General features: G+C 37.2%; 1 protein-coding gene across 6 annotated transcripts in view; it reads left to right on the plus strand.

Moving 5' to 3' along the window:
• The window catches only part of LOC126380342 (glutamate-gated chloride channel), a 39,916-nt gene extending 13,838 nt beyond the window's left edge, over nucleotides 1–26,078 (plus strand). The window contains exons 3-11 of one of the 6 annotated variants that reach the window (XM_050029705.1): nucleotides 5,121–5,233; nucleotides 11,677–11,744; nucleotides 15,785–15,854; nucleotides 21,826–22,062; nucleotides 23,280–23,414; nucleotides 23,924–24,076; nucleotides 24,189–24,463; nucleotides 25,026–25,210; nucleotides 25,987–26,078. In XM_050029705.1, the coding sequence (XP_049885662.1) occupies nucleotides 5,121–5,233; nucleotides 11,677–11,744; nucleotides 15,785–15,854; nucleotides 21,826–22,062; nucleotides 23,280–23,414; nucleotides 23,924–24,076; nucleotides 24,189–24,463; nucleotides 25,026–25,210; nucleotides 25,987–26,026 (1,276 nt within the window). In that variant the 3' untranslated portion in view covers nucleotides 26,027–26,078. Of the gene's footprint in view, nucleotides 1–5,120; nucleotides 5,234–11,676; nucleotides 11,745–13,622; nucleotides 13,694–15,784; nucleotides 15,855–21,825; nucleotides 22,063–23,279; nucleotides 23,415–23,923; nucleotides 24,077–24,188; nucleotides 24,464–25,025; nucleotides 25,211–25,921 lie in introns of those variants that run through there. The other 5 variants (XM_050029708.1, XM_050029704.1, XM_050029707.1 and 2 more) reach the window with 5 other exon arrangements.
• The last annotated feature ends 244 nt before the right edge of the window (nucleotides 26,079–26,322 follow it).

Here is a 26,322-nt window from a genome sequence, read left to right on the forward strand (position 1 = left end):
GACAGCAGTGTTAAGCACTATGCTATAATGCTAATAAGTTACAGCGTGGACGCAGTCATGGTAACAACACAAACCACGATACGTCGCGGCGCCACCTATCTGAACCGAACCCGGTTTTACGTTGGACCACTCTGGCACTGACATTGAAAGCAAAATGTGGATTAATTATAAATCTAGAGTTACTAATACCGCCCACAAACGCTTTAAGCGCTTTCTCTTTTGTACGAACACGCCTGTCGCCTTACAATAGAGATGTCGTCCTCAATATCCGTAATCCTACTGTGATACTTACAATGTAAGGAAAAGCACGACCTTATACTTGTTTACACCATTGACAACCTTGTGGCCATAAATACGATTGCTCCTACACTTTTCTGTTTACATACATACACATACATACATAAACTCACGCCTATTTCCCACCGAGGTAAGCAGAGACTATAAAATTCCATTTGCTTCGATCCTGACACACTCCTCTTGCTTCCTCCACATTCATCAATCGCTTCATACACGCACGCCGGTTCAGAGTAGATCGTATTAAACCTTCTCTTCTCTTCTTCTTTACTTTTCTGTTAAAAAGAGAGCAATACTTATATACGACGCTTTCAGCTATTTATTATATCAAGCCTTAACCTGACAGCACGAAAAAGAAAGTACTTACATCTGACTCGGGCGGGACTCGGCAGCGCTAAGCCGGGACGAGCGTGTTAACCATATTTCACAGTCATGCGATGCCAAGCTGTGTACGATACATGTCGTTTCTGTTATATTGAAAACAGTAATGTACATATTCAAAACTAAAGCAAATAATTAACCTATAAAATGTATTTTGCATCAATGTCTCAAATAACAATAATACGCTGTGATTTAAAATATTGAAAACAAAGCTACCACATCTAGTAATATATTATAATAATAATAATGTTTATTGAATAGCTCAGTTACAGTTCTCGTTGAAACCCTGTCTCCCAAACTAGGCGAACCTGTATTTTGGAGGACAGTGGCCCCGATGACCCTGCAGACACCGCCTAATTTTATTTTAAGTTATATCTGTCATTTTCATATCCGTCGAAAAGGAAAGGGACGGATGATTCACAGCTCTTAATTTTAGGAAGAATGAGTAAATGAATGAATAACCCGGGCGAATCAAAAAGGTACGTCGCTGGTATGCAATCCGTTTGACGTGCTGTCTACTTAACTGTGTCGGGTTATTGACTGATGTAAAATTTTTAGATGGTTGGTATAGATTTGTGTTTAAAATTGACGTGTGTTCCATAAATTTTATGCTTGTCGATTACCCGTCCCTTTCCTTTTCGGCGGATAAGAAAATGAGAGATACAACTTAAAATAAAATTAGATGGTATTTACAGGAATTAGCACCATTGCCTTCCCAAAATAAGTACTTATTAGCTACAATAACAGTGGTGACAATACGGTATTAAAATAAAACAATATATACTTCTACATCAATGCTAGAGTACTCGAATTAGAATACTGGATGACATTTACGAGTACTCGTGGTTCCTGACACGCACTGCCAAATTACTGTCGCGCTCTGTCATAATATGCCACGCATTCTGAGCACCAGTCAGCGTCAAGACTTGTTAATGTCACAGTTACAATTGGAGATATTACCTTTTTTAAAATTTGTTTACCAAAAAAGAAATAAGCAAAATCGACGAGCTCCGCGGATGCCATATCGGGTGTTAGGCAATGGCATACATACATAAACGGCCTATATATGTCCCACTGCTGGACACAGGCCTCTCCTCAATCAACCGGAGGAGGTATGGAGCATACTCCACCACGCTGCTCCAATGTGGGTTGGTGGAGGTGTTTTTACGGCTAATAGCCGGGACCAACGGCTTAACGTGCCCTCCGAAGCACGGAATCATCTTACTTTTTCGGACAATCAGGTGATTCAAGCCTGAAAAGTCCTTGCCAAACAAAGGACAGTCTCAAATAGTGATTTCGATAATGTCCCCATCGGGAATCGAACCCGGAACTCCAGATCGTGAGCCTAACGCTCTAACCACTAGACCACGGAGGCTGTTAGGTAATGGCATACTTTATCCCATTTTTCATATGCTAGTTCAGAATCTGTAAAACAATTCATACCGGGTGTGGGCTGATGCTCGTACCTGCAAAGCTTCTAACACGTGGGCTTTGAAGAAAGCCCTGAATACCGCCGCCAAGTCCTGCAAGAGGACAATGCGCAGGGCTCATTTTGACCATATTGGCCGAATCGTAAAGCCTTTTGGTCCCTGATACCTGATGGGTCACTGACCCAACCGCGCACAAGAAGTCAATTTTTTTTGTCTTTATTTGCGAGCAATTCTCATCTAGGTGCTGCAAACAATATTCCACCTAGTGTTCCAAATGCCAGAGATCCGTAACCGGCACCATGAGGTCCTAAAAACGCTTTGCACTCGAATAAGGCCAGTGGTCAAGGTCGTCGACGTCGAGGCAGATCACGACGACGGTGGAGGAATGAGCTAGACGCCTTCCGGAATACCTGGCAGAACGATGCTCAAGATAGGCAGGGTTGGAAAAAGAAGGGGGAGGCCTTTGCCCAGCAGTAGGACATCAATTTAGGCTACAGAAAAAAGTGGGGAATAATATCAAGACGGGAATATGATATTCCAAATATAACCCTGTGACATGCGAAACTTATATTGACTTTGTGAGTGTTTGAAGACGGCAGAAACGCGGTTGTGACCGCAAATATATCTGAAAATGTATTATTTGAAGCATTTTTCTTAGATAAAACAAAAAGTTCAGGTAAAATACTTAATGTAGCAGGCAGAGCATGTTTTACATTATGTTGCATGTGTTGAGCCACTAATTGGCAAATCTTCTCTTTCAAGCGTAAGATCTGGCTACATCTTATATTTATGGGATTTTCTCTTGCCGACAATATTCCTGTACTTATCAGGAACTTCAAAAGTATAAACGGAACCCTTATAAGGTTAAAATGGCCACATCGAAGCAATTCATCTAAGAAAGCAATATTGCAATTTCACGCGCATATAAAAGTAATTGCGCAATGCAAACAAATGTCAAATAGCAATATTGATTTTTTAGATGAATTGCTTCGATGTGGTCATCTTAACCCCCATCACGGATGTCCGTTGGGCATTATTTTTAACATAAGATGAAATGATGTATTTTATAAATTGTGATCACACAGCAATCAAATTGAATCGATTGCTCTGCCGGTTTTCGTAATCGTTTGCAACTTGGCTAAGACCTCTGCAGTGGTAATACTGGGAATGTATTTTATCCGGTGACCTGGAACTTTCTCCACCATATTTCACACTAATATAAACCACGGGCAAACGTCAAACAGAAAATTACCCTCTCACGTAATCAAAAGTACTCAAAGAACTCAGCCTGCGTAGTTTTCACCCTGCCGGTATGTTAGCAATGTACTTTCTCGGTTTGCTTTCGCCCACCTCCAGAGCGGGTTAGCTAATTATCTAGGTCTAGTTCAAAGGGTTATTATTTGTTCTGTATAAAACTTGAGGATGTGAGTGTCGTCTGAAACTGACACGTGTTAAGACTTTAATGATGTTTGTAACTGCTAATGTGTAACTGTAACTTGGATACAACTTAGATTATCAACGCGCGGATTTATAAAGTATAATTACTCTTGCTGTTTTCCTGCACTGCTTTCAACTTTTACTCGCAATTAAAGTTGAAACTTTGAAAGTAATAAATCAGGTTTCTTCCAAATCGTTCCTACGCGTCATAATTGTCACTTCTGTATGAAATAGGCTAGTTTCCAACTAGTCAAATCAGTTATCTTTTACTTTACTACATTAAATTTAATGTTAAAACATAAAATTTAATGTAAAAAACACACAGTGACGTCATAGAAAAACGTATTAAATTGTCGAACGTATCATTCGTTTTTCTTGATTAAATTAAATTCATAAATAAGTTCATAAATAGTAAAAAGAAAATGTTTTTCTTTAGTTTTAGATCTGTCTTTATTTAGTAAGTAAACATAATTTCATAATTTATCTTAAACCTAGTTATCGATCCAATTATTTAATCACTATCACAGAACAGAGAAGGTCGTTCTTGTTTTGTTAATTTGGAAAATTCGGATGCCACCCTAAACTAAACAAGATAAGTTTACGCGGTTATTATCATAATTAAAACACATAATAACGGGTTCTTACCGCGTTTAAAGCAGGGATATGAGACTCCCGATAATTCGCGGTTATTATCATCACTCATCCCGTGGTCATGGCACTTGCAACGGTGTCGATATATCGGGAGTCTCATATCCCTGCTTTAAACGCGATAAGAACCTGTTGTTATGTGTTTTAATTAAACAAGATAATCCCACTGTGTTTGGGCTCTATTGATTTGTCTGAACATGGAGCCGGAAGGTGGCCACCTTCCGGCTTTTGGCCAAATGAACTCTGTTGTAAAACCACATAACCTTATCGAGTTTGGGCTCGTTGGATTTGCTTTGGCAAGCACTCTAGTACCACATGATATGCAAGGTGCGAAGATAGAATTGGAAGATGGCTAACGGTTCTCTGTTATAAGACCACGCAATCTTAATGAGTTTGGGCTGTAGTACTATAGTAAATTATTTATTATTAGTTTGTTTATTTAACTATTTAAATAACAATACGTATCGTACAGATCATAGGGTCATATACTCGTAATAATTGTAAGATCGCGTATTTATAGAGTAACAGCGGTAACAGCACACCCCGGACACTTCATGCATAACAATGGTTTTAGGCTGCATTTCCATTGACGCGGAGCTGTGCGGAGATGAGCGGAGTTGTGCAGGAATCGACCAATAACCGTGAGGGAGAGAGTGACAAAGCATCTTCGTTTTTCGCTCTCTCGAACGCTGTGATTGGTCAAATCCGCACATCTCCGGTTTTCTCCGCGTCAGTGGAAACCCGGCCTCACACAAACTACACATTGATGTGGGGAGCGGAAAGTTGCGTATAGAAAGGAATAATACTACTATTATTCCTTATGCTATGGTAACAGTATAAGAATGTGTATTGTTCACAGATGCTCCTCCAGCGCGTATGGCCCTCGGCCCCTATTATTATTATTATTTAAATAAATTCTCTGGTTGACAGATGCCTGAATGCAAAGATCAATTTCCGCGAGAAGGAGAAGCAGATTCTGGACCAGATCCTGGGCCCTGGACGCTACGACGCCAGGATAAGACCTTCCGGGATAAATGGGACTGGTATGTATACTTATCAATCATATTTTTAATTTCCTGGGTTCTCTAGTCGCGGGAGCGGATGTTGGGCGGGGCATGTAAGATATATAGTTTAATCGCAGGGCTTTGTATAGGTATATACACACATATATATAACTTGATTTATATTGGGGTTGTTGGTCCAATTCGTAAGATGAAAACAGGCCATCAGAAATTATTTGTGATATTGTACAGGGCGACAGTTCTTGCTCGCTATTTGTTGTTTTACTAGAAGTTTATGCCGTATGAAATCGATAAGAAGTTGCGCAAACGCAAGACCACATGTCTGATTCGTACTAAATGCCTTAAGATACAGAATCGATAATAGGTACTTGCTTAGTTGTTTATAGTAAAAAAATAATTGTAAACAAGTAGTAGGAAAAGATTTAACTCGACTTGGTATGAAGCACTCCCGTGCCCTCAGACAATGTATAGTTACCCGTTACCCGCTCCGCTTTCCGACAATGATGCTGATTTGTACACACCGTCTAATATTATTTTAAGTTATACCTGTAACTTTCTAATCCGCTGAAAAAGAAAGGGACAGGCATGTTTACGGAAAACACGTCACTTTTAGGCAGAAAACGTTGACAGCACACGTGAAATGAGCATATTAGCGAGGTGCCTATTTTATTCGCCCGAGTTATTCATTTATCTTAAAATTAACAGTTGTCAATTATCCGTCCCTTTCCTTTTCGGCGGATAAGAAAATGACGAGTGTAATTTAAATTAAAATTGGAATGTGTCTGCAGGAATCGGAGCCATTATTTCCGTTATGGCTAGTCAAGTATTGAGTGCTCTCGGAATTTGAAGCACTAGTTTTTTATGAAGATTTTTTAAAATAAGAATTTATTAATTTATTTCTTCTGTTCGAATTAGTAGTTTCCGTTTAAAAACAAGTAGGATTTTTGCAGAGTAACGCCAGATTGTTATACATTACTTGTATAGATATTTTCCTTTTTATTTCGATTCATACTAGTCTACAGTGACTCTAGGATTTATGACGGGCTTTTATTTTTTAATTTCCCTGCTCGTCCACCTATCCAAAAAGAGCGCATACTATTTTATATGACACTAAGTAATTTCGGACTCATCGTGTGGTAACGACGTCATATTAGGAACCTACAAACATTTTTTTTAAACTTCTGATTATTAGGTGTAACTATTTTTAGTTTTTCAATGAAGATTTTTAAGGAAACGTATATAAGTAGCATATTGCTTTATATGACTATCATAATATCATCTCTACCCTGGCAAACTAGCAACCAGTTGATTGTATTTTTAATAAAACAGTACTACTTCTTTACCTATTTTCACCGTGAGTCGGTCACGGTGTATACTCGTAATATTAATTACTTATTTCTCATTTTTAGGACGAATATTACAATAAGCTGTATAATATTATTATGTACTTATGTATAATTTTGTACCATCCCCCGGGTGATTGAGGGGAGAGCCTGTGCCCAGCAGTGGGAAATAGGCTGTTTATGTTATGTATAATATATATTATAAATACTACACAGTACCTATTTACCATAATATACGCAAATAGTTGCCACGTATACTACAAGTTTATAATACTTCTTCGTTTAAAAATGATTTAAGTATTTAAGTTCATATGGGCTAGGCTATAAAATTATATCGCTATTTTCTTTATATTTATGTAAAAAAAATTCATTTACGCGCACGGTTACGTACGAGCCAAGTTTGAAAATAATTATTTAATATATATTTTGTTATATTTAGAAATATTTATTTCAGTTATGGCGTAGGAAGTCTAAAATCGTATAATTTCTTGTGGCGATCACGTCAAAACCAGTTTATCGCAATAAACGCTTCGTAAATCATCAATAACTCTTTTTCCCCATTCCACACAATTTGGTAAAATAAAAGTACATGTCGCGTCGTTTAGGTTTTTGTGTAAACATCCATTATCGTGAAGAGAAAATTACAAACACGCCGAGAGCGTGGAATAACGTGGATTTTATTGTTCCTTTAGATTTTTCTTTTTTTTTGTTATTGTCAACTTTATAATAAAAAACTTCACTTATAGGTGCTATTTAGACATTACTTACCTTTTAAATTACTTAGGAATGTTTTATTTTTAAGTTATTTTTGATTGAGCGTTAATATTTTAACGATCAAAATACATTAATTCAATTTGAAATCTTTAAAAACACAACTAATAGGGAGTTGTAAGAACTTTGTCTTACAAATTATGTTCTAGGAACAGTCTTTTATGTTGAGTCAACTATATTCTAGGCTAATGAGCCTAGTGGTCGTTGGATAGTCTAGACTGTAGGAGCCGCGGTAATTTCATGGAACGACTGACACGAGGGCAGCAAGTAATTGGCCGCCATGTTGAAATTGCATTCTTTTTGACGAGCGCTTAGGAAATGTCGGAAAAATATTGAAAGATTTTAACAGCATTTCGTTAAGATATAAGAGTCTTTTTAAGTACAGCGTTGAATATTTTAAAAATAAATATTAATCAATATCAAAGTTACAATGTATGAAACTTCCAAAATATAGATTTCTTATTGATAGGTTATTTGTAAATATAAAATAAAATCCATCATCATTTTTCTTTAGGGTTTTATCCTGTGTAGAATTATGTCGTAGTCATTCCGGTAAAAATACAAAAAAAATAGAATAAGACATAATATATCACTGCATAAGATTTCTAGTGTTACGTTCGTGATATCAGTCTAGGTACACTTAGACATCATCACTTATCCCCCCGTCCCAGTCTGTGTCCTTCATCGTGCGAGAACTCAGACGCCCCCGGTATATCATCAACATTAATTAATTCTGTACAAGTTCTGTACAACAATGGCCCTTGTCATTATTAGCTGGAATTATATTATAATACAATAGTGATAACTGAATATAAGCTTTAAATAAAACAAGCACTTGGCCATTTTTTTACACTGCTTGGCCATTTTGTTTTAAGTAATTTTATTTCAGCATCAAATGACTAATTTATCACGCATAAATAGCGCTTATGCGGCGATTATAAGATAAATGTTAGTGATTTATTTATGTATCACAGATAATGCTATATAACTACATATTGCTGAGTCGGTTGTATGAATGTTCCAACAGATGGTCCCGCCATAGTATCTATAAACCTGTTTGTCCGGAGTATTACCACCATAAGCGACATAAAGATGGTTAGTAGTGGGCTGGTCAACCTCCCATCAGTCTAGATTTGCGGGGGCTACCTCGGGAACTCACTCGATTGTCGACCGCCCGCGTTCGAGAATTGAGTGAGATTGTGCTCTTACTGGAATTCTGACAATTGACGACCATATAGAAACAGAAACATGTGTTCTGATTTTAAATAATTTCGAATATGTTATTGTCAATGAGAGAATGTGGTGAGAGCTACCGAAGAAATGTTTGTTATTCATTTTACTTAATTTGCCGTGGCTTGACAGTGTGCTCGAGACTTTCAAGATGATATCAGTGTTTTTTTTCACTCTGTATTATTTGGATGATTTGTTATGTATCACTTAGGTTGGGAAATGAACTGTAAGTAGTTGATGTCTTGAAAGTTTCGCGAGGTAGGGTAGACAGGGTAGTGCGTGGTACATTGGCAGTGGGGTGTTGCAAGTCACTTTTTGTCTCGGTAGACCCTGGCACATCGAGTTCCCGTGTTACCCCATTTATTAGCCTGTTTATTCTGTTAGTTCGAGTGCGGGCGTGTTACGAATAAATAACACAAGAGCAGAACTATTATCTTTAACTGTTATGGTCCAAATGGTACAATTGCAAAATAATTTATTGTAAGAAAATGTCTAACTCAGCTGTATTGATGTCTATTGTTGGCTGAACTATGTAGTATGACCAGCGGATGTTCCAACTTTCTATTTTTCCAATCAGCATGTCAAAATGACCTTTTGTAAGTAGTTTAGTGGGGTCGGAGTGTGCGATCTATACCTACGTAGATTGGGGTGTCTAGGGGTCTTGTTAGCTATGTCGTGGCCCGATATTAGAATTGATCATTTCATGATGTGCTCGATCTTTTCATGACATATGTAGTTTGGCCAAATCAATGAACAGAAAACGTTTAACATATGAGCAACTAAATGCATGATTACTTTGTGATATGGCCAAACGTTGGCAATCATATCGTAAAATTAGTAACATTATCCACAGGTAGTGGCGCTGGTGTCGATTATATTTAAATCTTGATTGATATCGAATTCGATGAATCAATGTAATTGTACAATTTTCCATATTGAAAAAGGTACATAATTTTGAACCTAAGAAATTAACCAATTTCTATTACACCACATAGCATGGACATCGCCTACATTAATGATATGGTCAAACGTTGATTGAAATATCATTAAACGTTGACGTTTCAACGATATGGTCAACTAAAGTTGGCTATTTCATGAAATATGATCATTTCATAACGAACACATCATGAAATGATCAATTCTACGATCTGACCACGACAGCTACACAGTTTGCCTTTTATAAACTTGTTGTAACCCCCTTCATGGCATGTCATTGACTCATTGTGTCATAGAATACCTATAATCAACGGCCCATGTCATCGTTGGATGTAACATAGGTGCTGCAAAAGTTTAAATGCCGTGTCAATATTGACTATCAAACTGACTGCAAAGTAGTTGGGAGCAATTAAAAAATCGATATGGACCCTGCAACACGCGAACGAAAAAAAACTCTTGAAATGTTAAGCTCGTGTTGCACTAAGTGGTCGAAACGGTTCCGTAGCTAGTTCCGTTAACGTACACATGTACATAATTAAAAAAAATGTACGCAAGCAATTTTAATGAAAAATTTTAACGGAAAATAAACTCTGAACCAAGAAGTAATTTCGTTTTAAATAATCGAAAGAGCACTCGCAGCTCTCAGGTCTTACAGAACTAACTTTTTTTTGTCGTGACTGATATGTTTTGAGATTGGAACCCATTATACCTTCAGACCCATTATAGTCCAGATTTAAGTTATAATAATCATAATATATTGACTTATGGATAAGAAGGGGTCTCTAATATAAACATGACTGCAATCACGTTATCTTTTGATCGTAATACTGCCTCCGATCATGACATACATATAGACTGACACGCGACAGTGTCAGGAACAAATTTACTCGATATAACCGTTAATGGGGTGGACTTGTGACTACAAGTAAAACTTACAAACACTTTGATATAAAGTTCAAAAATGAAACGCATGATGACAGGTGACCGTATCACTGATACACAATGGCCCATCATTTCAGAGACGACAAAATTATTTAAGTAGTCCTTTTAGGACATGGCCGGGATGACAATAAGTTCTTTTTCGTCTTGAGAAGCAATATTACCAATTTATACTAAACCATGCCATGTCCCGCGGAGGCATAAATTCTCATTTGGGGAACAACGTTCTAATTTCCGCTGGCCGCGTTCCAGACTACTTAAGAAACTTGCTTGTACCATGAATCAGTAGTTTTACACCCCCAATCTTGATCACGCCATGAAACTCATAGTTACTTTCAAATTACTTACTCCATTTTTCATACCATTTTCTTCAAAGTATTACTAAAACTTTTGTGCCTAAAATTCAGGTCATTGTAAAGCAATTTAGAGAAGTACTTTTTAGAGGAATTTAGAAAAGGGCAATTTTCTAAGATAATTTTATCCGTTTGGGTTATAACTTCTCTCGCAACTAAAAAATGCTGTAAAAATAACTAAAGCGCCAATGCCCATTAAATAATAATGAAAAATGCAATATTAATTGGTACTCAAGATCCTCCATCTTTATTTTTGTGACAAGTTAAAAACGACTGCCATTTTCTAGTAAATTAGTGAAAAATCTGCTATCGAATTACACTCACTTTAATGTTATAACTATTTTTTGTTAGTAGGTTAAAATATTGTTGAAAAATAAGATTTTAAATAAAGCATGTTAACAATGTAATGCTGCAATAAAATAAATGTAATAATACACACGTATTTCATAGTCGCTTGTAAGCTGAATGTGAAAAATTAGTCGTGTAATAAAACGTTCAAAACATTTACATTCAATCCAAAGTTTCTAAATAAAATCACGTATTAAAAGTGAGTGTAGATAACATCTTCTCCCCCTCGTTAATATTTTTTGGACTTTTAGTTTGACTGTCTATTATACTGGGTCTACTTTATAAAAGTACACTAACACAAATTCTATAAACAAGTCAATTGAATTGCTTTTGTTGAGTTAAGGCGCGCATTATTTTCTCTTTAGTCGTTTATGTTTGATTCACTGTCACATTTGGGTTCCTTGATGAATTGTTTGTGATCGTCCCTGGATCGTCCGGCACCCACGGGTCGCCGGGTGGGGAGGAGCTGCTCTCTAGGCTAGGACCTACTCGTACTAACTTGTCTACTACTGTTCACCAACCGTATATTTTGCTTGGTACTTAGATGGACCAGCGGTAGTGAGCGTCAATATATTTGTCAGAAGTATTTCAAAGATCGATGACGTCACAATGGTAAGTCGACAAGAAGGACTGGACCACACCTAGACTAAGATTTCTCTATAAAGTTCGGTTACGCGGCTCGACAAGTCAAATGAACGGGTAACTCCCTCCGGTTTAGCTGCGGAGAGATTTGCCCAGCTGAATGTCATGTTTATTTACTTGTACATTTTTATTTATTTAAAGTACCAGCGTACCGTTTGGTGTTGATGACCAAAATCGTTTTTATTGGCGCCTCGATAGCGGCCGGCGTCGGTACTGCAATCCGGGAGCAATCTGCAATCGGTATGGGTGACTCTAGAGTTCCTCATATGCTAATTTATCTCTTTTTAGTAGAGTTTTTTTTATACGACTCATTTAACTGGCTGGTTGTCCTTATTATTTATTAAACTCAGCTTTGAATCCATCACTTTAAAGGTCTAAAATGTACCAGATACGATGTAAGGCAAGAATTACATACCTACTCCCTTTATTTTCAAAATTTTGAGTGAAATCATCCACAGTTATAAAATTTTCAAGATTAATCGCATCTCATTAGTTAAGTGACATTTCATCAAAACAAACAACATTTTAAGTATCATGGTTTTATATAGGAGGGCTGCCACTTAAACGAGTTGTGACGCGCAGACTATATTGACGGTAGAATTAACTTAAATTGGAAAATAATCAGGGTAAACAGTAAATATATGTAAACTGAAATAAAATAACCACAAATTAAAAATAAAGAAAAATAATAGTTTTAATTTTTAACTAAGAAATATTTTTTCTAAGGCTGAATAAATAATCCAACTTTTGGAGACAAAATATTCTTCTGAGTAGTTCAACTTACACACAGACAGACTCACCACTTTTCCCTCCGAATTCTCGGATCACAACTAAGAGTATAAACAGCACAAGTCGAGTTGTAACTGGACGCATTGCCCGAGAAAATATTAAGTGACCTGTGGCATGGCAGCCCTAAACTAAAGTCGGCCATTACACTTCCAACACAATACAAATAGGTACAAGTATCCGTGCGCTTGATTCTAAACGAAATATGGTAAAGGACAATGCTCAAAGTGTATGGACGAAAAACCCTAAATCGATTTTCGCGGATCACCTCGCCACCTGTGCCAATCGATGAGTTCTTAAATCAGTAAAAGTAACACTGATTGAATCTATGGGGTTTAGAAGTTATATCACAAAATGTAAAAAAAAATATACTCGAAATATATGGATGCTATACCCAATTACCCATTTCACCGTCGATTACGGCAGTACTATTGCCAAATGACAAGTTATAATGTGAGTTGTTGAAAACCCATAGATTCAATCAGTTTTAATGACACTCATTTAATAACATTATGAGCCATTAATAAGGATAAAAACTAGAAGCTCAAATGTAGGCGGCAGCACTGTTGAGTGTTCCTAAATTTTGACAGTTTTTCATACTGTCCAGCAAAAAATCGTCATAAATTGCTATAAATGTGGAGCAAGTGGAGTGTATCCCGTATGAAGGATGAGTTACGAAAAAGAAAAGCAGCCAGTTGGAAAAAGGCAGTTTTGATTCACAATAAGTTTTTCTAAGATTCTTTCCGATATTTAGGTAATAAATATAACACTATGATTTGGCAGTTATATACTGCGCAAACAGTTATGTGTGGAAATATAACTAAAAAAATATGTTTGTTTACTCAATTAGTATAGGGAACTGTCAAAATTTAAAAACACGCGACAGTAGCGACACCTGGTGGGAGAAATAGGCAGTTTTGTAATAGACCATTGCCACTATTTGCAGGTTGATCGTGACATGAGCATTGTCCTTTTGTATGGCATCTGTGTGTCTGTTATTACAGGTCAGTTTAAAGCTGATAAACACAAAGCGGTTTAATATCTGTATTTTCTTTCCTCAAGGCGATTCGCCAACGCTAGTGCGCGTGAACCTTTACCTGCGATCCATCAGCAAAATAGATGATTACAAGATGGTGAGTGGAGTGCATCTATCCACAATTTTATTATAAACCAAAGACGCCGCCTACCGGGGAACCTGAGTTTATAATAAAACTGTACATGAATCTGGCAACATAAATGCACTTTGCTAAGTCAAGCTAACGTGTTTGTGATTTTGTTTTGTTACCTAAAGGTTTTTTTTAACATTTTTGTTTTATTTGTACGAGTTGTGCACATTTTTGTATGTATTATAATGTATGTATTTGATGGTGTCTCTTGTGACACTCATGTGAGTGGAATGGTTATAGTGGAACGTGGATAACTGCCGAAGTGCGGGGCCGCGCATTTTATTTATAATTAAGTATACGTATGTGATATTTTTAACCGACTTCAAAAAAGAAGGAGGTTATTAATGATATAGGTATATTTTATATTTCACATTTCTTTTTAAATTATTTTCTGTTTAACTATATTCATTTGCTTAAGTTTATTTCTATTTATTTATTTAAACGCTGAAAAAATAATTTGTTTCTGTTGAATAATATTTACAGATTACTGTAAAAACTGATGGATGAATTGGCACTGTAGAAGAGCACAAAATTGGCCGTCACAATACGATGTAACATACCTACAAGTAGAACAAGCAGAGAACCGCTTCGAATCATGCGCACTTGTTGGTGGAAGTACCGGCACAGTCGGCAACACAGGTCGTCCTGCCACGCCACGCGCCACGCTTGGTACTCAGTAGACAAAACCTGAGATCTAGGGGATACGCGGCCCGCACCACGCCTCACGATCATCCCATCGTTAATTTTGTTTCCGTAATCTTTTCCGTTCCCGATCATGCTTCTTTTGATTGCATTTATTTCGAACCGAGAATAAAAACTATTTTGGTCGTTTACGTTGACGTACTGAACGTGGTCGATATTGTCTTGTTTATGTGAATTTGTGTCGTGTATTGGTCTGAGCGGCGCGCCCGCACTCGCGGTGTAGAGTGTAGTTACCGCGGGAGAGGCTCTGTCCGCGACACGGCAGCCTGCTGTGACGAGTGTTCGACGGTGAGTCCCGGTGTCCGAGGCTCGCATGGCGCCGCGCCGCGCGGCATGCACTCGCTGCTCGTTAGCTTTTGGATCGCTGCAGACCCTAGCTCCTGACGGCCAGGAAACTGCAGATGTCCCTATTTCCACACGCGCTAACGTACAATCTGTCCTACTCAAATGAACACCTTTCTCAGGGACAATGCGTACCTGCGAGTCCTCTCGATTCGCACGAGTTATACGCTAGTGTAGAAATCGGGTCATTTGCAATATGGCTAGGCCCTCTGGCTCCCTCACTGTCGATGCTGACCTCTCCCATGCCTCTCTTCCCTCACAACGCGCTCCAAAAGCTAATACTCCCATTTGCATGCAAATGTATGAATACACGTCTCGTTGTGCATTCGCCAGCTTTTTCTATACAGAGAATTCATTTGACTTGCTCCACTGATGTCGAGGAGTGTTTTAAAATGACAAGTTTTGTATGTCAGTTTGTTTAAGAAAAATCTTCGACATCATTCCTCCTAGATGATAAGCTGGATATATACTTAGTTACGTTTGTGTCAATACGCTTTCCAAGAAACTATCATTAGAATATATTGTACATCACTCGTTTTGTTGTACATACTCGAACACACCTGGCAACATATTGGCACAAAATAGACAGTCACTCGTTATAGCATAAGTAGCGTAATTTGATTTGACTAGTATCTTACTATGTAAATGTGCTTTTTACATTATATTTTATGCAGATATGGAAGAGACAAATGCTTCTAGAAATCTTCAGATAAATATATTTTTGGTTGCCTATTCAATTTAGTGTCAATTTAATGATATTAAATGTTGTCAAAATTAAAAAATAAATTAAGACATAAATATTGTTTTCAAATTGGATAAATAAATAATTTCTGCATTTTTTGAAAAATAAACGTTTTTGGTTCTGACGTTTTCATGCAATAAATGGATAACTTTAAACCAACTAAGGAGTCAAATCGGTCCCCAGAAGTGACGTGCGAAACATGTTTAGTTTTGGCAACATTTAGTACAACCGTTGGTTTTAGAATACTACTACAAATATTATTAATATTTCAGGAATACTCCGTGCAGCTCACTTTTCGTGAACAATGGCTGGACGAGCGACTAAAGTTCAACAACCTTGGAGGTATGTACGACGCATTGTACAGTCTAGATTGTAATAAGGTATATATAATATAATATATACTCTAAATAATATAAGGGGAATGAGCGAAATACATAAAGAAAGGGAACTTAAACCTGCCTGGGAATACACATGAGGTGTGCTCCCGCTTAACACCCGGGTGATTCTGTAAGGCGTGATTGTAAATTGATTTTCCCCCTTTAACGATTAATATTTTTTTTATGAAATGAGAAGAAAACCATCGCTCTCATTTCGTATTATTATTAATCATTAAATCAGGAAAAAGTCTGCCAGAGAAATCACCATATAAACTCATCTGTGAAGAATCTCCTATAATTTTTGTGACCACACTATCATGTGTAAGCTTGATGCATACAGAGCCAAGAGAGGGAGACGGCGAATCTGGGCGCTGGTCTTTGTTTAAAACTAAACAAAATTCTTCGCCCTGCGCGTTCGGCTCTGTATACAGCAAGCATTAATGAGTAAATGGTTGAATGATTGAGTGGAACAATTTTGCCCATTCTCCTTACACTTAAGTTTGTACCATATCAACAGTTAAGTACCTACCACTGCAAATATTAAAAAAATATATATATATACTTATTTTCAGCTGCATAGGTGTTGTTATGTCATCATTGTTTTTTTTTTCACACAACTTAAATATTTAAAGTTTATGACGATGCCATAAGAGCTATGCAGCATTAGATATTAAATAAATTCCTTTTAAAGAATGATACGAATTTTACACTACTTGTTCGAAGTTTCCCTTGATGTGGTGCAAAGTTAGGGCGGAAATACAACAGTAGTGTGGGATGCCGCAATGAAAAACTCTGCGACGTCTTGTTACCTATTTTTTTTTCCAAATTTTGACAAAATGGCCGCCCGGACATGCATTTAAAATATAGAACTCTATAACCTAAGTCGGATGCGGGCCATTAATTATTAAAAATAAGCTATTAGGTACTTTGCGTTGCAACTTTTGAGTTGCGAACTATTGTGTCTTCGCCTTTATCTTCAAAAAAAGTACTTGAATATATTGGGTCCGAAAAGTTAGAGTAAGAATAGTTAGTTAGCTCTATAGATTATCAGGGCCCGATATTTAAAAATGTTTGTTATGTATGAATTTTTGAGCTGATAACTAAATATCGAAATACATTGATTAAATATTTACTAATTCAATAGTAAATAATTTCATAAAGTGCATAAATATATATTGTACATAAAAATAGATAATACACAAAACAAGTCAAGTACTCTTTTCGTGCGATTTCAAACGACCTCAGCACATAAAATGTGATATTATCAAAATACTTATGTAAGTATTAATAAATACTTATTGATTAGGTAACTTTTTTTTCGAGTGAATCCGGAATGATATTTAAAAATACTTTGTACTTTCATAATATTTATATTATATATTATTTTGTCAAATATATACCATTCTGTGCTTGTGTCGTTTGTAATCGTGATATTTGAATAGACAGTTTGCTTCCTAGTTATTTGATTTATTTATTTTTACTATTTCAATACTCTTATCTATATAAATCTTCTATATTATATATAAAGCTTTCTTATATATAAATATTAGTTGTCCAAATAGGCGGGATATAAAATTATAATTATTCCTTTCTATTGGGCACTGAAGATATATATACCTACTAATTCTCTCTTCGTCTAACTGTATTTCCTAGCCGTTACTTCCTTTCCATAGATAGTTTTTTCAAATCTGGTAAGTACTTAATTTGAAAAACTATCTAAAGTATACCTGTTTCAAAAATACAGTTGCATTTACTTCCGTTCGTTCTTTGTTTAGGTCCCTTGAAATAACAAGCCATAATACTTTACTGCATATACAGGTAATACAAGATGCAGAAACAAAAAAGAAATAACCAACCTTTGAAGTATTGATTCGGAAAAGCAAAATTTTCTATGTTATAAATCTTCTTGTCCGATCGATGGGTGTAATCGTGAATATTCTAGTCATTTAATATCTTTAATTTTTAATAGTGGACAACTGATATTTGTATCCTTCTATCTGATCGTTACCAGGGTTAGGGTTACGTCTTAGAAGACGTATAGAAGATCTTAGTAATAAGGATTTAACAGCACGTTGGGCTAATATTAATTTAAAATATAATATTTTTCTTTCTTGTTGTGGGTGTTCGGTCATGTCGTAAAAACCGACAAAGCGGATCTGTCCTTTCTGTCACCATAAGGTTCATCATATTCATTTTAGAACACCCATATAACCTAACCCAGCGTGCTCTTTCTAGTTGAATTTAAATAATATTTAAAATACTTCACCTACTCGGAAGGTGCCTTCTTTATTTTTAATAGGGGGCAAAAAGTACGACATTACTGTCATAGAAACAAACGGAGGGGAGTGCATTAAAATCCCATTCGTTATTCCCGCTTTTTTATTTTTAACAACGTGTCAAAAGACAAAAAGGTTTTACATGCAAGTTCGCAAAATTTTACTAGACGGGAGATGGCGTGGTGTGTAAAAAACCCAAGATACAACAATAAGTTTAAAAAATGCGCGCCATATTGTCATTGTTAATTTTCAACATGGAAATGTTTTGGTATTCAAAAGTGCCAGCGACTTCCGTGTAGATGTAGTATAAAACACTGCATCACTTGGGAGAAAGTGTGATTCCCAATTAGCGTGTATTAGGGTCTCCAAGTTCGAACCCTCAAACTACACCCTCGTTGGTAATCAGTCACTTTCTTCCTTCGTTGAACAATTTACTAAATAGCGTGAACGAACCCAACAATGTTATAGATAAAAAAGGTGGAAGCAAATGTGTGTGTAAGGAGAGTGGTTTAAAGCAAGAATTATTCTTTCCGATAACAAGCTCTCCCTTTGGTATTTGTAACGTATTGTGGGTTTTGACACGTTTCATATTTTACAGATTACAGGCACAAAGGTGCGCCCTACCATTCTTCATGTATGTAACTGTACAGTATTGACTGTGAGCGAAATAAGAGCGCATTCTCAGTCAAAATACGTTAGGCATTCAACAATAAATAGAACAATATTACACATCAATTGTAAAATAACCGAACAAAGTATTTAAACATCGAAGCACAGAACTCAAGGCGTCTAGAAACGACGCATACGCACACACGCACATAATACTACCTATTGCAATAAAAGAACAGTGGATACTTAGTAGAGTTTCTCCTTACGGCTGCACTACGGTCACTATTGAGCGTTCGGATAGCGTAGGGTGGCCATCCGTCCGAGTTTTTCCGGATTTGTCCTAGTTTATTAGGCATTCAGGGAGTGTCCTTAAGGACAATTTTAGAGATGGCAACTCTAAAGCGCACGTTGCGTATCTGCGCTACCCAGATGCTTGCAAGAAGAGTATCTATTGTTTTATCTTTTCACTCAAATACTATGCACAACGCTTGCTAACTTGACTTTTTACAGCCGGTACACTCGAGTTGTGTGGTACGAGACTCGTTGAATTTATCCTACGAATTTAATAGTCAAGTACGTATATTCAAAGGCTTTACGCACACATACAAATATGAGTAATGGAGGGGGCACCTTCATGTCTGTACGTCTGAGCTAAACAAGTCTGAGCTAACGCACTTCTGCTTACTATATTTTATCAACCTTTTGTCGTGTTAGGAGGCAAGTTGTCCACTTAATATTTGTCCTGCAGGTACCTAAGTTAACACTTTTAATATTTTTTTGTAGTCTACTCACCTGAATGGCTTCATGAGACCGGGCCAGTTTCCTCCGAATGATGAATGAAGGGGTAATTTGTGAGCTGTAAAATTACCCAGGTTGAAAATAATATCATTTACGACATTCCGCGTTCCTTCATTCTTTGTTCGAAATAAACTGGCTCAAATTCATGAAATCATTTAGGTGAGTAGATTACAAAAAATACAAAAGTTGTTAACTCACTCGGGCAGGAATTAAATGGGTAACTTGCCCCTAACACATTTTATTTCACTGTCGGCGACATTGCAATAAATATCCATCCAATCTATTCACCTTACCGATGAAGAAAGATTCTTTGTAATGTATTAAATCAAATAAATATAGGAGTTAAAAACCACGCGAGAGGAGTGGCGCATTGAGTAAAAGGGTGCTAGATTATTAAATTGTAAAGATGTAGACCGGCTGGGACGCCGTCCCAACGCATCACCAAAATACAGTTTTCCTACACTTAGTCATATCGTCGCCATAGTGATGTTACGGTTCATCGCTACGCGCGATTTTAGCTCTACGTAAAGCAACTCGAAGCTATTCCAAGATAATAAACCGTATCTATTGCTGCCCGCCGACAGTGGCACAAACGCTTATCAAGTAGTATATCTTTTATAAGAAAAGAATGCCTTGGCTCTCGCTTGTCTAGTACATTAAAGACAGACTTTCACATATTTTTTAATTATTAATAAGAAATACTACGTTATTCGTTTATCAGAGCTAGTTATGCCAGCCTTTCGGGAATTTTGAAAATTGGTGATTTTCTAGATTTCGATACTCGTTCTGAATTTCAACTTTGCCGCTTCGTATCATTGCTACTTTTGAAAAAATAAAGTACTTTTATGGTTCTGTACCGAGACGGCTTCCGATGAATACCCCTAAACAGTTTTTGCGTCTGTCCGTTTATCTGTCAGAGGACCTCAAAGTTCAATCTTTAAAAGGCTGTATTTTTAACCATATATGATACACAGTTGAAATTTGCACTGCGAATGTTATATCAATTAAACGTCTAAGACCATTATTTTGATTTTATTGGCTTTTATCAGCATGTATGGCGACCCCTCTTAATTTTGGATTTTTTTATTTTTTTTTTTTCAAATTAATTTAGTTGTTATTTTACCTTACAGTTTACTCTACAATTAAACCGAGTTTGAAATGTGTATTATCATAGAGTTAATACAAGGCAAATAAAAAGTAGTTAGGAAGTTCCGGCTTTATTGACTCGAATACATTCACTCTAAGTTACATTAAAAGATATTAGATGTTGCGAAAAATGGATTTTTGAGCGCCATTTTTCCAATATGGCGGCGCGAGCGGCAAAGATACGAAATAAGTTGAAATTCGGAAATAACAGGTCAAAATCTATAAAAAAATAATACCTTTTTTGATTTTAGCCTACTTGTAGGATCCACCTTCACGTAGGTTTTTCTTCATTATTATATTTGTAGTAGACGAATAGGTACCGACACGACGCCGCAACGCAGATTTGGCGTGATGTGTATTGTACTAAATACTAATATTACGCATACACAAATGAAGAATTGGCGCTTTATGTAGCTTAATGTAACAGATAACAAATCGTTCTTGGCTAATCCTCGATAGTTCACAAACCTTGTGTTGGCATTATAATAAAAAAAAAAGATTTCGAATAGACTTGCCGTTCTATTCCATTCAAGAGACTAACCTATTTCATAGGTACTGAATGTGTACTTAAATATTATTTTTATTTTTGAATTATTGTGGCAGCTGAAGCCTTTATATTGTTTAAACCGCACAAACATAAATCATTTAAAATCATAACATTTCATGCTGTTTTATTTGTTATCATTTGAATACATTTCTTTTCATTATTCTTTCCCGTATTATAACTACACGTCGTCAACTCAAATTAGATACTGTTAGATAACTACGCAGAACTTTGTAATAATTCTTCATTCTTAGGGTTCCGAATCTCAAAAGGGAAAACGGAACCCTTATTCTTTATTGTAAGTTTAATATCGCGCCCATTGTTAACTTCTGTAGACTTTCCTACTGTTTCTGCCGACCTAGTCTGTGTTGACGACTGACGACTGAATATATAAAAAAGACAAAAATAAAATAAATGAAATACGTAAGTATTAAAATGCATGTTTAAATCTATCTCTACTTTAGAGTATTAATTTCGCTACGCTTATTATTTTCAGTTTTATATAAGTGTTGTTTATGGCGTGTAACCTGTAAATATACCTACATGAGTATTGTTTCTCGCAGGCCGGCTGAAGTACCTCACGCTGACAGAAGCGAACCGGGTATGGATGCCGGACCTTTTTTTCTCGAACGAGAAGGAAGGACATTTTCACAACATCATCATGCCAAATGTGTACATACGCATATTCCCTAACGGCAACGTGCTGTACAGTATCCGAATATCTCTAACATTGTCATGTCCTATGAATCTCAAGCTCTATCCCCTGGACAAGCAGACGTGTTCGTTGCGAATGGCCAGCTGTAAGTATTTACATTATTTATTTACTTTTACAAAAACTAACAGATAAATTAAACATTTTTGAAGTAATAGGATGCAGGATGAAGTAACAGCCACAAAAGTAATCTTTAACTTTAAATTATTCAATCGACGCCATTATCAAAGATAAACATTTCGAAGTTTTGATGTGTCAGGATCGAAGCAAATGGAATTCTATAGTCTTTGCTTACCCCGGTGGGAAATAGGCGTCAGTTTATGTATGTTTGTATGTAACTTTTCGAAGTTGTTTAAAATGGTTTATTCCACTACAAGGTAGACAAGGTAGTCTTCTCAGATACCTTGCGTCTGAGAAGAACAAAACTTACAATAATTTCAACGTCTGTTATTATTTTTAGTATGGTCTGGGGGCTAAAAAGGCCACATTGAAGCCAATTCATCTAAAAAACAAGATTACTATTTGATATTTGTTAACATTGCGCACTTATTTTTATGAATTGCTTCGATGTGACCCTTTAACCTGATATTATCCCTGACCGCGAGCGCTATACCGCACCTTGCGTGGCGACAAACGTGCGGGGGGATGGGAAGACAAAACACAAGTTCAATCAATGCTCAGACGAGACTCGGACAGAGATTGGAGCTGGCTCCCCCAACTCACGGCTTAGCTACCTAAGGCACGAAAATTAAATTCGTAAAGAACAGTCCATTCGAATTTATTTCACGCAATTGATCTTTCATCACTGTAACATTTATAAGGGTGAGATCAGAGACTAGTTTGTAATGCGTGTACAAACGTTTATGTTGGCTGGAACTACTTTTACGACTCACCTTGATTGTAAAAATACTATCGTATGTACATGTAATGTTTCTGTTACTATAACATTCTATCGTGAAAGAGATTAGAGTGCCGAATGAAAGAAACGATCTTATTTTGCTATGTGAAATAGTGTTGGTCATTCTAATGCTTTTTTATTGGTTCTATTCTATTTACTTAACGTATTAATTAAAGCACCACAAATTAAAATCTCTTGCGAACGGATTGACGGCTAGTGCTAACACCCTCAGATAACAAGAGTCGTGCAGCGTGGTGGAGCCATACTCCATATCGCCAGCTGACTGAAAGAAGGCCTGTGTCTAGCAGTTGAACGTAAATTATAGGCTGTTTGTTATGTTTATATTCACGATTTAGAGGCTGTTCATAATAGGTGTACATAATATCTGACCTGAGTTTGTCCCGTAGATGGCTGGACGACAGATGACCTCGTGTTCCTGTGGAAGGAAGGGGACCCTGTCCAGGTGGTCAAGAACCTCCATCTTCCACGGTTCACGCTTGAAAAATTCTTGACTGATTATTGTAACAGCAAGACTAATACTGGTAAGTCTAGTCAAATGACGTACGTCATTTATGTCCGTCCGTATGTCGGGAACTAATTACGTTAGGTATCAAATCAAATTGGACATGTTTAATTATTGAGTAACAGATTGAATTATTCAACATTGCTTTGCTCTGTACCAGATTTCATTGCTCTGTTTTATCAGATTTGTTCATAAATGATTTAAATACTCTCGAGTTTTTCCAAAACAAATTATTCGTCCCTAAACAGATTTAAACAACGTATTTATTGGATTTAGTTAGATATAGTTTTAATTTAAACTAATTAATATACTGCAATATTTTTCTCTTTGTTGATTTGCTGTAGAAGAGAGTAGCATATGTTATAATGATACGAGTATTGCAGGTACTTATTAATACATATTTTACGATTTTGTATGGTCAGTGAATTCGTAACAGTTGCTTCATTGGTACACCTTACACATACGGCAGTCATTTCAGTATTAATTGCTTCTGACTTAAACGATCAAACCTTTTCCTTTGTCCAACAGGTGAATACAGCTGCCTTAAAGTGGATTTACTATTTAAAAGGGAATTCAGCTACTATCTCATCCAAATCTACATTCCTTGCTGCATGTTAGTCATCGTATCATGGGTGTCCTTCTGGCTCGACCAGGGCGCCGTACCAGCTCGGGTGTCTCTTGGTAAGTTTAGTTTGTAGATTATTTAGTGCCTCCGTTCAAGTTGCATCAAGGACCATTTTAGTGAGAATCATCGTTTAGCCGTCATGTTCATCAGTGGTACGTCCGCACACAGGTGTGACGACGCTTCTGACCATGGCCACGCAGTCATCGGGCATCAACGCCTCGCTGCCGCCTGTATCCTACACCAAGGCCATCGACGTGTGGACGGGAGTATGCCTCACGTTTGTCTTCGGGGCCTTGTTGGAGTTCGCGCTCGTCAACTACGCTTCACGTTCCGATATGCATCGTGAGAACATGAAAAAGACACGCCGGGAGATGGAGGCGGCCGCGCAGATGGACGCGGCATCGGATCTGCTGGACACAGATAGCAATGCCACGTTTGCGATGGTGAGCTCGCAACTATAACAACCCCCTGGAATTCATTTCTGTTGCAGCATCTATAGTACCATAAAGTAACAACTTTACCTTCTAATTTCCAACCCTCCCTTACGTCTCCATAGTAAACTAAAATTATCCAATATCACCCGTATTTGCATTCTCACTTGATTATTTTCAAATCCCATTTCTAGTTGTGAATTTGTTTTTAATGTGATTTTGAATACTGTCACTAAATATTGCTTGTTACTAGTGTAATTAACACATTTTGATTTCCATTTTCTTTATTGTAAGTACTTAGTGAAGATTTAACACGTGACTTTGTCATTATTATCTTTTCTACAATATTTGTCGAAATATTAGTCAATGGAGTGCTTTTAAAGTAAAATATGATTTTGGGGTAAACTTGGAATTATCGAGTCACTTTTTAAAAAATCATGAAAAATATTTTTTAAAACTCTGAATTGTCCTCTGGGAAGAGCTGTGAGCCGAGTAGGTGTAGCGATGGGTTGTTGGCGTCACGCCTGCCCAAAGTGTATTGTTTCTGGTCGACCTGACTGTCTGCAACTGGCAGAAACCCCTGGTTCGCGGCGGCGTGCTGGACTCCAAGATGCGGCAGTGCGAGATCCACATCAGCCCGCCGAGGAAGAACTGCTGCCGACTCTGGATGAGCAAGTTCCCCACGCGGAGCAAGCGCATCGACGTCATATCACGCATCACCTTCCCTCTGGTTTTTGCGCTCTTCAACCTCGCCTACTGGTAAGTTCCAATATTGCTATAAATTAGGACTCGCATCATGTCATGGCACTACAACAATGTCTAGATCTCACAAAATATACGCTTCGCGTCACATCATTTTTTGTTGCTCGGTAACAAAATTATTAACATTAAAAATTTGGTTCTGAAACATCAAAAATACACAGTCTACCTCTACGCTAAAAATTTAGGACTTTCATGTTCATTTGCTGGGTAAACACTTTCTGTTCAATGACGTTTGTTGTTGTAATTGGCAAAAATACTCTGTTTTTATAGCATCTCGAAATATATTATTATTTTGATCGGAATATAAGTCGCGCTCGCGGACTGAGACATGTTGATTAATATCAACGCTGAGCCAAAATTGTTGGTCACATTAAATTAATGTTCATGCTCATCTACTTTATTATAGTGCCAAGTGATATTATTTATTTGTCTGTAGTTCTGAACACACGTCCAAACAACCGTTATAGTTGCAATTAACATGTTTAATTTATCATCATCTTGTACCTGTTGGTGGTCAAAGGTTTAACTATTGTAATTATTTCATACTATGAACGTAAAAGAGTAATAATTATTTTCATAAATTCATAGAGTAGGTGTCATCCTTATTTGAGTACACATAAAGAGTTCTTGAAAGATCTTAGTCGAAGCAAACCAGTAGTAGTTTAGAGGACTGTGAGAAGTTTTTACCCAACAATGAAATATTAACAGGACAGCACACTAGTGCCACGAACAAGATACTCGTATCTAGGATGACACCAGGTATTCACCTGCAGGTCGACGTATTTGTTCCGAGACGAAGACGAAGAGAAGTGATTTCCCATCCCAAGTGTAGACGCAGCGATAAGGACGCTAGTATGTTCCGTGGTCGGGCCGTACTTTGTGTTGGTTGTGGTGCCCGTGACGAAGGGGCAGGGCGCCGGCCGCGCCCGCGGCGGCCGCGCAGGCCTCCGCCCGCGCCGCACGCCCGCTGCGCCCGCGCGCCCCGCTCGCGCGCACCGCAAGCCCACCGCACGCCACCGCCACCGCATTTAAAGACTGAATACATCCACACTAAGCCTATCAAAATATTTTATTCCCTCAAGAGATCACTAGACTTTATTTTTCTACGA

This window comes from Pectinophora gossypiella, chromosome Z (assembly GCF_024362695.1).
Source record: "Pectinophora gossypiella chromosome Z, ilPecGoss1.1, whole genome shotgun sequence".
In the NCBI taxonomy this organism is placed as follows: Eukaryota; Metazoa; Arthropoda; class Insecta; order Lepidoptera; family Gelechiidae; genus Pectinophora; species Pectinophora gossypiella.